This window comes from Octodon degus, unplaced genomic scaffold (genome assembly GCF_000260255.1).
Source record: "Octodon degus isolate 3935 unplaced genomic scaffold, OctDeg1.0 scaffold00023, whole genome shotgun sequence".
Lineage (NCBI taxonomy): Eukaryota > Metazoa > Chordata > Mammalia > Rodentia > Octodontidae > Octodon > Octodon degus.
Window position 1 is genome coordinate 18,428,807 of NW_004524599.1, and position 13,264 is coordinate 18,442,070.

At 44.9% G+C, this 13,264-nt stretch overlaps 1 protein-coding gene across 2 annotated transcripts in view; it reads left to right on the forward strand.

The window, feature by feature from the left end:
- Exoc2 (exocyst complex component 2) overlaps positions 1 to 13,264 on the forward strand; it is a 150,560-nt gene that overhangs the window by 55,070 nt on the left and 82,226 nt on the right. For both annotated transcript variants that reach the window (XM_023712082.1, XM_004628412.3), the window contains exons 10-11: positions 188 to 290; positions 5,035 to 5,153. In XM_023712082.1, the coding sequence (XP_023567850.1) occupies positions 188 to 290; positions 5,035 to 5,153 (222 nt within the window). The remainder of the gene's footprint in view (positions 1 to 187; positions 291 to 5,034; positions 5,154 to 13,264) is intronic.

Sequence of the window (13,264 nt, forward strand, 5' to 3'; positions counted from 1 at the left end):
TGTGCAGGCCCTCCACGTCACAGGCCAGTGGGCTCGGACAGAGTGTACCATGTGCTTGGGAGAGTGGGCTTTGACCCCAGAGGGCTCTTGTCCTTGTCAGTGAGCAGGCACTGTTCTGCTTCATAAAATTTAACTTTAAATTTTGGTTTTGTAACTTTTGTGTGTATACATATATTTTTAAAACTAGATTATGCTGAAGTAGAAACACGTATTGAAGCTTTACAAGAATTACTCCTGGATAAATTGCTTGAGACGCCATCGACCTTACATGACCAAAAACGTTACATAAGGTAAACTTGGGCAGGAATGCTGACAAATCACATATGTTTGCTACTGGTTATGTCATGGGACCCTGAAAGCTAATTTGGGGAATTCTGGGAATCCAATGAAGTGGAGAAAGTGAAAACAAAAAGGAGAAACTGACGAGTATCTGATGTGGGACACCAAAGTTCTTTTGAATATTAATAAATTGGGAGCAGTTATGGAATAATCACTTTTGATTTTTGGTGCTGAGACTCGAACTCGGAACCTTTGGAAGGACTTCACACAATACCTGGCACACGATAAGTAGTTATGAAGTTTATAGTTGTATAATTTGTGGCAGTATTTGGAGACAATATAAATCATAAGCTTTTTATGTCAGAGATTCAAAAATACTTTCTTTTCTGCTGGGTATCTCCTTATGGCCCTCCTTCTTAGAAGAAGCTGTTCCTTTCCTGTGGAAGACCTTCTCTTCAAGAATCAGTGCAGTGCACCGACTGTCCCAGTTGCAGAGTGCTGGTGGCCTGTATTCTAGGGCTCGGGCTCTCGTCGTCCTTTGATCAGTGGATGTGACCCCTAGTCGTGGGGAGGGGCCCGGCGTGTGGGCTGCTGTGTGCTCCGCAGGCACAGGGCTGAGTGGCTCGGCTGCCCCGGGCGGGCTGCTCCTTGGTGGTGCCTGGAGCTGCCCAGGTGGCAGGCAGGCAGGCCCGGAGTGAGAGCGCAGCCCGCAGATGAGTGCCGCCGCAGAGCCCGGGCCGCGAGCCAGGCAGCCGCCGGGTGCTTTCTGCTTCTTTCCTCCCCGGAGGGCCTCGCACTGTCGCTGGGCTGCGGATGAGGACACACCCGGGAAGGCCTTGGGCCAGCTGGAAGCCTCCCTGCACTCGCTCTGCACCACATCTCTCAGCGCAGTGTTCCTGGAGGGCTCTTCTTGCTTGTAGGACTGAGAAATGTAAAACTGGACATGAGCCGTCTGTTGGGGACCCCACTGCCTCACGCTCTCCACGTAGGGAGGCTGGAGGGGACCTGGTGTGCAGCAGCCATCCGATGGGCTCCAGAGTGGGCGAGCGTGCTGGGAGTTCCCTCAGCCACCGCCATGTCTTCCTCACGTTGCCCACGTCACACGTCAAATCCCACCGACTGGGATTTCTCTGTGGGAGAATTTCTGTCTGTGTGGAGGACAGGTGTACCACCACTCCTGTGACCACGTTGTCCTCCTGGGTCGTGTTGAAAAAATGGTACTGTCAGGAGAAATGACCCATCCTATACTTTTTTCTTGTCATTTTAAGTGGACAATAACAGGAATGTCACTAATAGTTTATTTTTTAATCATTTTCTTACTTTGATGCTCTGGAAACATACAGCACTTAGATTACCATTATATTTCTTCTCGTCACTGTCGTTCATCATCCTGGCTGATGCCAGGAGAGGACACAGCAGCCCCAGAGTGAAGCAGAGCTTACTGGCTGCGCTCTGCGTGGCTGTGTCCTGCTGCTGTGGAGGGGTAAAAATCATGCCTGATTATGGCTACAGACTTCAGTTCTTAAATTTTAAAATATTGAGCCTACATTCATCATAATTAACTTCCTTGCCTTGCTTTTCTCTCTAAAAAGCCTATGGAATGTAGCATGTTACTACTATTTAAAATTACATACTAAACAACACCCCTTAAAGGCTTTTTAGATCTTTGTAATGGAACTGTTGTTAAGCTTTATGTAAAAAAGAAAGAAACTTCTTGTGAGAGCCTAGAATAAGCTGTTCTACTTCAGAACTAAGACATCCTAGAATTTCTGAGAGAATGAGTAGCTTGGTAACGTACATCTAAACTGCCTTAATTTATTATTGATAAAGGAATAGAAAAAGGATTATTACTAAATTTTACAAGGACACAGCATACTCAAGAGAACTCCAATTTTAAAAATGACTAAGGCAACGTGTTTTGATTTTTCTTGCTTTACTGCTTGAGAAAAGCCCTGGGCATGACCACGGACATTCCATTTAGCATTTAAAAAAAGGCAGCTTCTCCAAAGAATAGCCCCATATTTTGTTACCCCCGGCAGACCTGAAGGTTGCATGCGTGACAGTGTTAGGAGATAGTTCTGCGTATTTGCCGGCGAAGCAAGCCTCTCGGGAGATTACTGAAAGGAAGTCTCCTTAGTAGGCGTGAAGCTGGTATTTCTGGAAAATCAGAAAGGAAAGCCTGGCATAAGTGGAAGAGTGCAGTTGAGTTTTAGAGCTGTGGAGTGCGTTGTGTGTGCCAGGCTAAGTGTGATATGTTAGGGTGTCGACTGCTTCGTGGGCTGCTCTTTGTGATGTGAGGAGGAGTCCTGAGTGACTGCAGATGCTGATGTCCCTGTTGATCTGGCTCGGTGCCTTTTCAGCCGAGGTTTTTACCTGCCCTCAGCCTATTGGAGTCACAGGGAGTGGAGCAGTGGCAGCCCAAGAGTGGGACTCGAGCTGCTCTCTCAGGACCTGCCTGGACCCCCAGTGCCTGCCCGCCCGCCGGCCCGCCCCTCAGCTCCTCAAGGCCAGGGACAGATCTCTCAACATTTGATGTGCTGCTACCTTGCTGTCGGATGGAGTGTGCGCTTGTAATCAGCTGCCATTGAGAGCTCTAAATAAGGAGGACGGGTGTTTTCCATCAAATACTGATATGTTAAGCTTTGAGTCCCTACAGAATACGAAGAAAAAAATTAGAAACATTAAAAAATAGGAATAAACAATTACAGATTTTTACACAGAACTTTAGAAATCTAACCATATACAGCATTGTAGCAGGACAGTCCTGTGACTTTTTTTCTTGTCTGTTTTCATTTATTACCCTTTTTAAAAAAAGAAAAACATTTACTTGAGAAGAGATAGTATGGCAGTAATTGGTATGTCATGACAAGTGGTACGTATGGAAAACACCTGTTCCATGTTATGTCTAAGATGTTTGATATTCAGACAGATAGTGAGGTTAAGCTCAACTGCCTGTGTTGTAGGGTAATAATAATAAGCTTCTCTTCTGGAAGGTTAACATCCTAAGTGTGCGGACCAAAAATTAGAGAAAAAGAAGGGCTGCAAGGACAGCCAACATTTTGGCCCTAGCCTTTCAGTAAGACTCAGGACATAGGAGAACCTGTACTGTAATATCCTGTAACTCAGATTTGTCCCAAATTTTCTGATCAAGGAGATTATGGGGCCACAGAGGAAAGTGATCGATGATGTAGAGTGTACCTAAGGAGAGTCAAATGGAGAGAATACAGTCTCTCAGGCTTTCACAGAAAGCAAATTGGTCAGGCAATGGCCGTGACTCATCCACATGTCTGGCACTCACAAAGGATCTACAAACTGTGGTACAGGGTTTCAGGGTAAATCCTGAGGGTACTCGACTGACCTTACCAGATACAAAAGTTACATTTCTTATTATATGGGTCTTGCTTTATCTTGGTCTTAACTATCCAGCAGAGAAGTATAAAAACAAAGTATAAAAAGTAAGGCCATATTAATATGCTGAGCTGTAAAAGGCTCAAGTCAACAACTTCTGACATTTCCAGTCCTATAGAAAACTCACTACGATTATGGACTACTGGACTATATTAGAATATTTTGCTGAATTCATGCATCTATAATATTTAACAGTGGAATACCCTTCTCTGGCAAAACTAAATAAAAAAGGGGATACAAATGAACGACCATTTTGTATCTTTATATTCAAAATAGGATAGCTATACAGCTACTTTCTCTTAATTCAGTGCATAGAAAAATTTGTTCTAATAGTGTTTGTGGACAGGATATCATGTCTGCATCTTGTACAGTGAATAACCACTAAAACAACAATATGCAATGTATTAATTATTGAAATTGTGCTAATAATTGGTTTTGAAACTGTCTCATTGCATTTGTTTCTCAATAAAATTATTAAAATGAATAAATAAATAAGGAGGATGCCTGAGACAAGATAGTCTCGCTGAGTTGCTCTGCTGGGCTTGAACTTGTCATCTTACCTTGGTCTCCCAGAGCACTGGGACTAGAAGCATTCTTCACCATGCCTGCCTTAGAAATCTTTGATCCTAAAACAAGACAAATTTAAGTTAAATGATTTTGAGAAATAAATTTATTTTAACATACCCTTGGAGTTTATTTAGTTGGATTTAATCTGTTACAGTAATGTATTGTTGTAAGGTACATTGCCAAATTATTCAAGACTGAAGGCTTTGTCTTGAATAATTTTCAACAAAATTTTCTAATGAAATTTATTAACTATCAGGGTTTGGGTGTGTTATGCAGAAAAAGAGTTTAGATGTCAAAAAAATACTACAGAAAAGTACGAAAAAATGCATTGGTCATGTACGATACAGGGAAGTATTTTCTTAGTCATGAGGTGTAGGGATTTAGGATTTAGGATTTCGAGATAAGGTCACACTAGTCTTCCCCCAGAGATAACTTTTGTTTTCAGCTGCCTGCATTCAGCCTGTTCTGGAATATGGGGTCACGGTGCCATCTACTGGCCGTGCAGGCACTGTGCGTGTTGGTGCTCTGTCCTAGCCCCTGGCATTGTCTGTTTATCTTTGTCTTTTTCAGTTGTCTTCAAAAGCTAAGTTTATAATAGTACTGCTTTGTCATCTGTTATTATATGAAAGGAAATTTAAATATATCTTATTGAAAATGAAAGACATTAATATTGACAAGTGCTTTACTGTTTGATCTAACTGCTATTTTTCTGTAAGGAAAGTCTACACTAGGCCAGCCTTACCTTGCACCTCACTGACAGAGCACCCCATGCTTTTCCAGGTATCTGTCTGACTTGCGTGCGCCCGGCGACCCTGCGTGGCAGTGCATTGGTGCCCAGCACAGGTGGATCCTCCATCTCATGCACAGCTGCAAGGAGGGCTACGTGAAAGACCTGAAAGGCAAGGTGTCACGGTTTCTCCTGCCTGGCCTGATGCTTGGCCCTCCCATCCCCTGCACACGTGGGGATGCTCACCACTCAGGGGTGGGGTGTCCCAAGCCGTCCTGGTTCCGTGTTGGCACCCATAGGGCTGGCTTTGTCATCCCTGCCCCAGTGTACAGCGTGGATCTGCAGGTGGGAGCAGAACAAGGAGAGGAAAGACCTGAGGTGTGTCTGCCTTTGTGTTGGGTAGTAGGATGGTCAGAGGATTGTGTTAAGGGGCACGTTCCCGGGAGGGAGGTGGCTCTGTCCCGAGAGTGCTGGGCCAGGCAGGTGCCGAGTTCTCCTTGCACCCACTATGGTGCACTGAGCAGATAGCAACACTGCTTCGAGGAGTCCCTGAAGGGAAGGAGAGGGCACTCAGCATGGAACTAACCAAAACATGTCCAAGGAGAAAGAACATGGTGTTCTGTGGGGAGCCATGGCGTAAGAAGGCGTCTGGGAGGCCCAGGAAGTAGCTTGCCCGGGTGAGGTGGGCAGCCGAGCCAGGGCCCTGGGGTGAGCTTGAAGGGAAAGGGTAAAGCTGCACTCTCCTGCAGCTGTACTGCCTTTGGTTGGCAAAGTCCTGCCTTCTGACAAATACTGAGTGGACTGAATCCAACAGAGCTATGCGGGACACGGGCAGGCTCAGTGCCGAGTGGAAGAGCAGGATCGGTGGACTTCCACAACTATCTCTGGAAGAAAATTGGGCCCAGGGTTCTGAGGTCAGGGCAGAGCTATTCCAAGGTCTGAGTGGAGTGGGAATCTGAAGTGGGACAGTCTTGGGGCAGGTGGGGGACAACAGAGCATGCCCTGAGCAGAAGCAGGATGATGCCCTGAGTCCCCTGCTGGGTCCCCTGCGAGGGCCACGGTGCTCGAGCTGAGAAGACATGTAGAAGCAGGAGTGGCTCTGCCAGTGCGGGAAGGGGAGTGTGGAGAACTGGTGGTGCTCCCATGTTGGAGTCATTTGGGCGGTTCTAGTTGGCCAGGATTTGAGTGCTTTGAGTTCTGATTCTGTTCTTTTCAGGGTTTGATATTTCAGGAAGCCTCCTGTGTCTCTAATGATACAGATTGGAATTCCTGCTCAAGTTATGAATTACACTTGTAGCCAGGGGAAATCTCAGCAGATGATGCAGTGGTCCTTGTCTTGGTAATACCCAAGAGCATTTCCCTGTGCTTTAGGTCTACTTAATTTGAGTCTGCTCTTTTGAGTCTCGTACCCTGGACTGCCCCTCAGAATCCCCCGGGTGTTTCCTACTTGCCAGTTCCTGGCCTTGCGCCTCTGTCCCAGTCCTATCAGCAGCTCTGAGGCAGGGTCCAGGCACCTAATGCTGGAGCTCCGGGGAGTGGGGCTTGGCCATCAGTGCCAGGGTCGCATCCGCAAGCGGAGCACTGAGCTGGGGCTGGACATGGGCATGGAGATGGGCAAGGAGCCGGTCTTGGAGCTTGTGGGCCTTGGAGGAGACGATGATGTGACAGGTCGGGTAAGCGCATGACTCATTGTGGTTCTGCCAAGCATCGCTGAGCGGGGAAGGCAGAATTGTGTGAAGCTGTGCTGTGGACGCCCATAGTCGGAAGTGTAGGCAGCTTTCAAGAGGCCACGGTGATGGCTGTCTCTCCGTGGTGGAGAAATAGGCCAGGCGCCTTTGTGGAGAGTGGCAGTGCAGTGCCCTGCGTGCTGCATGCGCAGGACGTTTGCCATCTCGTGAATGCTTTTCCTACGTAAGTACACAAGAAACAATCTGAATAATTGACATGAAAATACTGGAATTTCTGGGATGTGTGTTTTATTTACAAAAGCAGCACATAGACTTTTTATTTTTTTAAATTTTTCTTTAAATTTTTGAGATAGGGTCTTGCTAGTAGTATAGGCTGCGTTTGAACTTGATATGTTGCTAAGACTGGCCTTAAACTGATAATGCTCCTGCTTCAGCCTCCTGAGTTCTGGGGCTATAGGCATGCACCATCACACCCAGCTGATCTTTTTCTAATTGGAAAAACTCCAGAAAATTTTATATGTCATATTGTCACATCTGTACCTGAAATTTCTGAGGACCCACACTCTTAACACGAAAGTTCTGAATCTTTCTTGAAAATCAAGAATACTCCTTACCTGATAGATTCATTCCCTGCTGTCTTGATGTTAACTATTGCTTTACGTCTTTATCCCCAAGTGTTCACAATCAGCATTTCAGGGAGGAAAACAGCAAAAGCTTAGGTGGAACAAGTGCCATTTTTTAATTCTCTGAACCAGATGTAGCTCTGGCCCTGACTTCAACTCCAGTCCTGCCGAACAAAAACAAAGATAAAAATCTTTCATCAGAATACCATTAAGTGTGTCAGTAATTTCTTAGTATCAATACCCAGTTAGCTTTGTAGTACAGAGACAGTTGTTCCTCTGCTGTCTTTTGGAGTTTCTGCAGTACCATTGTTTTCAGTGGCTAATCCTTGAGAGAAACACTGTAGGTGTAGGCTGTGTAAGTGCTTCCTCCACGGAACAAGAGTCCCCGACTCGTAAATAAGCTTCCCTGCGACCAGTTCGCACGTCGGTGCATTGTCTGGCATCATTAACGGGCGTGTGTTGTTGGGCACATGTTATGTCTGCAGTGCACACTTCCCTGCATTTGCTCAGGCAGGACAGTTACAGATGGCGCATGCAGGTCAGTGTGACTTCGCCTTTATAAAATCCTTGCCTTGGCGGGTGTGGTAGCGTACACTTGCTTGCTGGGAATAAGCACAGTTTTTCTTTAGGTAATCTAAACATGTTGATGATGGATTCTTAATGCATATTTTTGATTGTTTTAATTATACTTAATGTAGCTGTAAAGTAATATGGAGGAAGGTCCACTATTGTGGATTTTTCTGCTGGAAATCCTCTCATCATTGTGGTAGATTTGAGAGAAATCTGAATTAGAAAATTGTCTACCTCAGTAGGTGCCTTTGGATCCATTTCACCTACTGAACATGTCTTAAAATGCCAGGTAGAGAGGCTCCAGTTCTCCCTACCCGGATAGGGCAGAGCAAGCATGGGTCCGGATCCTACCAACTGCCGTCCTGCCCAGACAGTGCCAAGCCATACAGGCCTGGGACAGTGGAACACCAGCCCCTCCTGGCATGACGTTGTTGGGGCAAATATTTGATCAGATGGGTATTCTGAATGGGAGTCAAAGCCAATGGCCTTTCTCTGGCAGGTGCAGCAAGCTGTGTCTGCAGCTGTCCACACTGGAGGAGCTCCTGCAGTCTCTGTTACTTCTGGCAAAAGTCTGCTGTCTCTAGGTGGAATCTTGGGGGGAGTCTGTGCAGGTCTAGTTAGTAGCTGTTGAAGCACGTTCAGTGTAAGGAGTGGTCCCAGAGACCATAAGCCGCAGGGATGGAAGTGAGTGAAGGACAGGGGGTCCCAGGGCACTGAGGACATGTCCTTGGGAAGGCCTGCCGTCCTCCTGCCAGCGCCGCGGGGCTCAGGGCCAGGACTGCGGAGGCCAGCTCTCTGCCCGTGGCCCTTGTGTGTGGATGCTGCCCCTGCGTGGTGGCTGAGTGCTGACCTGTGTGTTTGGCCTGCTGTGCCTGTCGCTGTCCCCTGAAGGTACAGGAGACCTTTCCAAAGGTCATGGGCACTTGCTGAAATCCCTTAGAAATTACTTGCCCTCCAAAGATGAGGCCTGTGCTTTACGAATCAGCACTTCTCTTAAGTAATCTTGGGAGCCTTCTTCCAAAATGGAGCCCGATGCCTTCTAGATTTAGAGAAAATGTGCTTTATCTGTATGTGGACTCAGTGCTGAGAAGAGAGATGGTTTTGGCTGTGTAAATCCACAGGCAGAAAAATGGTGAATGAAGACGGTTTCTGAAGTAAAATCCTATATTGCCGGTAGGAAAATACTTCTTCACATCTTTTTAAATAATCAGTCTTTACATGTGAATATAATAACTTACTTAACATGTAAATATTTTTAAAGTCTTTGCACAGTAGTTTGGGGGAAAGGTTAGTTGCATTTAGCCTCATGGTCTTCAGAGGGTTTCACGAGCAGACATGGTAATGACTTTCCAGAGACCCAAATCCAGTGCGCAAAGTTGTGTGTTTCTAAGAAGGCACCCAGCAAGAGCAAAGTGTCGGCAGTGAGGGGCCATGGGGTGGATATTCCTGTGAGGCCGCGCTAGACCTCTGCGGACCCCAGTTTATATAGTAGCAGTGTCCAGCAAGCCTGGCCTAGCAGGAGGGATCCCGCACCTGCCGCACACCTGGCCAGTGTCCCCACATGCTCCCGCTCCACCTCCAGGCCTGACTGCAGCCCGGCTGAGGTGATGTGTGCAGATCCTGTTTTGAAGCTTAAGCACTAATGGCAGTTTGCCTTTGTGTTTTCCAGTCCTCTCCTCCTGTCTCCATGTACTCTACTGAGTGGGTTGCACGTGTTATTACACGATTGCCACCTTGTAAGAAGTCATTTGGCTCCTGCAATCCCTGTGAAATAGATCCAGAATTAGTCTGCAGGCTTTCTACCTGGAAGAGCAGTGGTTAACCCCTGCTGATATTCTCAAGCAGGATTTTTAGAGGTGACCTTCACAGGTGTCACCTGCTTTGTTTATAAAGTGAACTTAATTCTTCAGATAAATGTTGGCTGTGCTGCATAACTTGAGGGAAGTCAGTCCACTCATAGAGTAATTATCTACTTTTTTCAGGTAGATTTGTAATTAGACTTTACCAAAAAGGGCATTTTGGAAATGAGGCTCAGAAGAGATAGGTCCAGAATAGGAGTGGCAGGTTCAGTAAGCGGGGAGTTCTTTTTCTGAGGTAGGTTTTCCGTGTGCTTGCGCTGCACTGCCCTTGAACTTGCTGTCCCTTCGCCTCAGCCTCTTCAGTAGCTGGGCTCACAAGCACACTCGACTGGGCCTGGAAAGTCTTAAAAATACTCACACAACAGAGGAAATACGTTTCTCCACCATTGAGTTCTGTTTGAAAACTTGGAGACAATGTATTATACCTGAATGCTTTATTCTGGTTTATTAAAAAAGAGTAATTTTTTTTTTTTTTTTTGGTTGGAACCAGGGATTGAACTCAGGCCCTTGCGCTTACCAGGCAAGCACTTATTCTACTGCGCTATCTCCCCAGCCCTAGAGAACTTACTAAAGACAAAATATTATGCAAAGGTTACACTGCATAGTTACATCTTTCATTATTTCATACATTCATTAGATTGTTAAATTCAGTACTTGCTGAAAGAAACAAATTCTTCTAAGTACCTTAGGATATAAAAGGCCATGTTTTTAGATGAAGCGCATAGAATATGTACATATTGTAGTTTACCTGTAGGTTTGTGAATTTACATGATATACTTTAAAATATTTTTCTTGATCTTTAAAAATAGAAGTGTGGCTTTTCTGTCCATGGTAGAAGGCACACATGTGTATGTTACTTCATGGGCTGATGTGCGTACTCCCAGCAGTGCCCTGGCATTGGAAGGTTGTCTTCCTGTGTGCAGTGTTAGATGGCAGCCTCTGTGGAGCCATAAAAATATTTCCATAGCTAAACAGATGACAGGAATTGTTACACATACAAAAGTCATTTAGTAAAATTGTAGCATCTATTTAAGTTTGTCATGAGATTATACATTAGGAAGATTCAAAAAGAATGGAGATGATATTCTAGGAATTAAAAAATAGTTTTTCTTCTGAATATGCTTCATGGTATTAACTCAGAATGACAGGTTGGTGTAGAAAGAAGGAAGGCAGGTGGACACAGACGTCTGTGCGTGTTCGCTTGATGTCCATCTGCGCCCCACGTCAGCTGTGTAGCCAAACCCAGCCTGCGTGCCGCCCTGCGTGCTGTCATGAGAGAGGCGGTGGCGGCCTGCTTTCCACAGGGAAGGCAGACTAGAGATACTCAGCAGAGGAAAGTTCCAGCGGTCGCAGGCAGAAGATCTCTGTGGCAGGATGAGGGTCAGAGCTTCTTTCTGTTTATGTTCTTTACTCAGAAAGAGAAAAAAACAATGAAGAGGGAGGTAAAGGAAACCCAGGCAGTATTTCATATGCTGTGAATTTTATTTAAGATGCATACTAGTTTGTAGCTGTCACTGTTGCTTGTAACCAATAACGAGTTGCTTGTGTAGGTCTGTGTAAGCATGTAGATGTGCTTTTTTTTTTACACTTAGTGATTGTACATTGATTTAAATCTAATTAGAAAAGACATTAACCTCCAAATTAAAATTAAGGCAAAGTCTAGTAATTTAGGCTTTTTTGGTTTTTTGGAAAGTAATCGAAGACTGGAGAATTTGGTTTACTTTTGGAATAGCATTTCATGTCCTGTACAGTAAAGTAACAGCTGTTGAATCTCATAGACAGGAGCTGGAGTTCAGTCCCCTCACATGTCTCTTCCACTTTATAGCAGACTCTGTGCACCTTCATGTGCGTGATCTGTTTCTAGATTAGCCAGGCCAAAAGGCCGTGTCAGAGGCCCTGTGTAGGGCTCTCCCTGCCGGCTGCTGCTTTCCCAGCGCCGCTCCTCATGTGCGTCTGGAAGGAAACTTCGTGCAGCCGGCAGCACTTGATGTCTGATCCCGTCATTTCTCCTTAGCAAAGAGAAAGTCTTGACAGTGAAAGCCAGCTACACGTTGAGTGTTGCCATTACTTGGTCTTTGAAAAATATTGAGTATTATAAGTATTTTAATTCTACATTCTGCCTTCTTGTAATAATTTGTTTGCTTATATTACTGTAGACATGCTTCCTCTATATAATCTATCTATATGTAACTGCTAAAAAAGTATAGGACCTTAAAGCATAATTAATTTTTAGTTACTTATTTACCTTTTTGCAGATGCATGGTTCTTGCATAACTAGCCAGATAGGTAAGAAACATGTCTTGAAAGATCACACCTATGATTTTGCTTCTAAAATACATTTCCTATATTAAGCTACTGTTTTGAGTGATATTAATTAAGTATACATCAGAAATGCAGCCTAGATCCAGCTCAGGAGAATCCAGAGTGGAATGAATTAGCTATCATTTCCTTATTTTATTTTTTTCACTTCCTTATTGTAATTCAGATTAAATGATTCCCTTTAAATTAAGGAAATGTCCATGTCTGAGCTTTAGATATATAAAGAATCAGAAGATCAAATAGTGTTTTATCTGGGGGATTTCTAATTCTACTTGATACACTCACCCCGTCCCAGCTTTGGGATTGAAGTTCTCCTGTGCCACTGGTGTGCTTGAAAGGAACCCCATTCTGCCTGTCCTGGGCCAGGCCTGAGTGTTTGGTCAACAAGCAGCAGTGGGGGGTCGAGCTGCCGCCCAGGACAAGGACCTGCTTTGTGCAGGAAATGTGTTCAAAGGTGTCACAAGGTGGCAAGGAAGTCAGCCGCCCTTTGGAGGATCCAGGGCAGTAGGGCAGTGTCTCCCGCTAGTGTGGGCTATGAGAAAATTCTGTACCCAGAGGAACAGGGTGAGAAACTCAGTAAAGATACTCCCCTGGGTCCATATCTGCGTGCTCTGGGAGGGTCTCTGGCCCTTTGTAATGTGTTTAGCCTGTTAAGCAAATTTGGCTGCTATTTGCATTTGAAATAGGAAAATCCTGTGCTGCTGGAGATGAAAGGATTTGACTGAACCGGTGTAAGGCTTTCTGGAAATTTAGGTGCTATAAGCACTTTTCTATAAAGCCTTCTGAAGTCTTCCTTAGTTTTTAAGGTGATGATTACAGGATTTAGAATTTTAGTTAAAAGTCCTTAAATTCATGAGCTTTGCCAGAGAGATTTCCGTAGATTAACATAAGTAGCAAAAATTTCACAAGATTGGAAAAAACAGCACATGGTTCATCTTGTTAATAGCAAATTAGGAAAGATAATGTGGTGATCAGGAATGTTTCATGTGTGAGTTGAAGAAAATAACTTCTGCAAAATCTAAAAACAAATGCTTCAATTTCTTTTATTAGAATAGAATTTCACTTGTGTTTATACATTATTCTATACACTATTCCAAAAATAATTTCCTAAGTTTATGTACAGTTGTAATTTGTTAAATGTATATGCAAAATCAGAAGCCGGCCCTGGCGGCCATGTTGAGTCCCCGCCCTTCCCGTGGACGTCGCGCTGCCGCCCACGCGCCC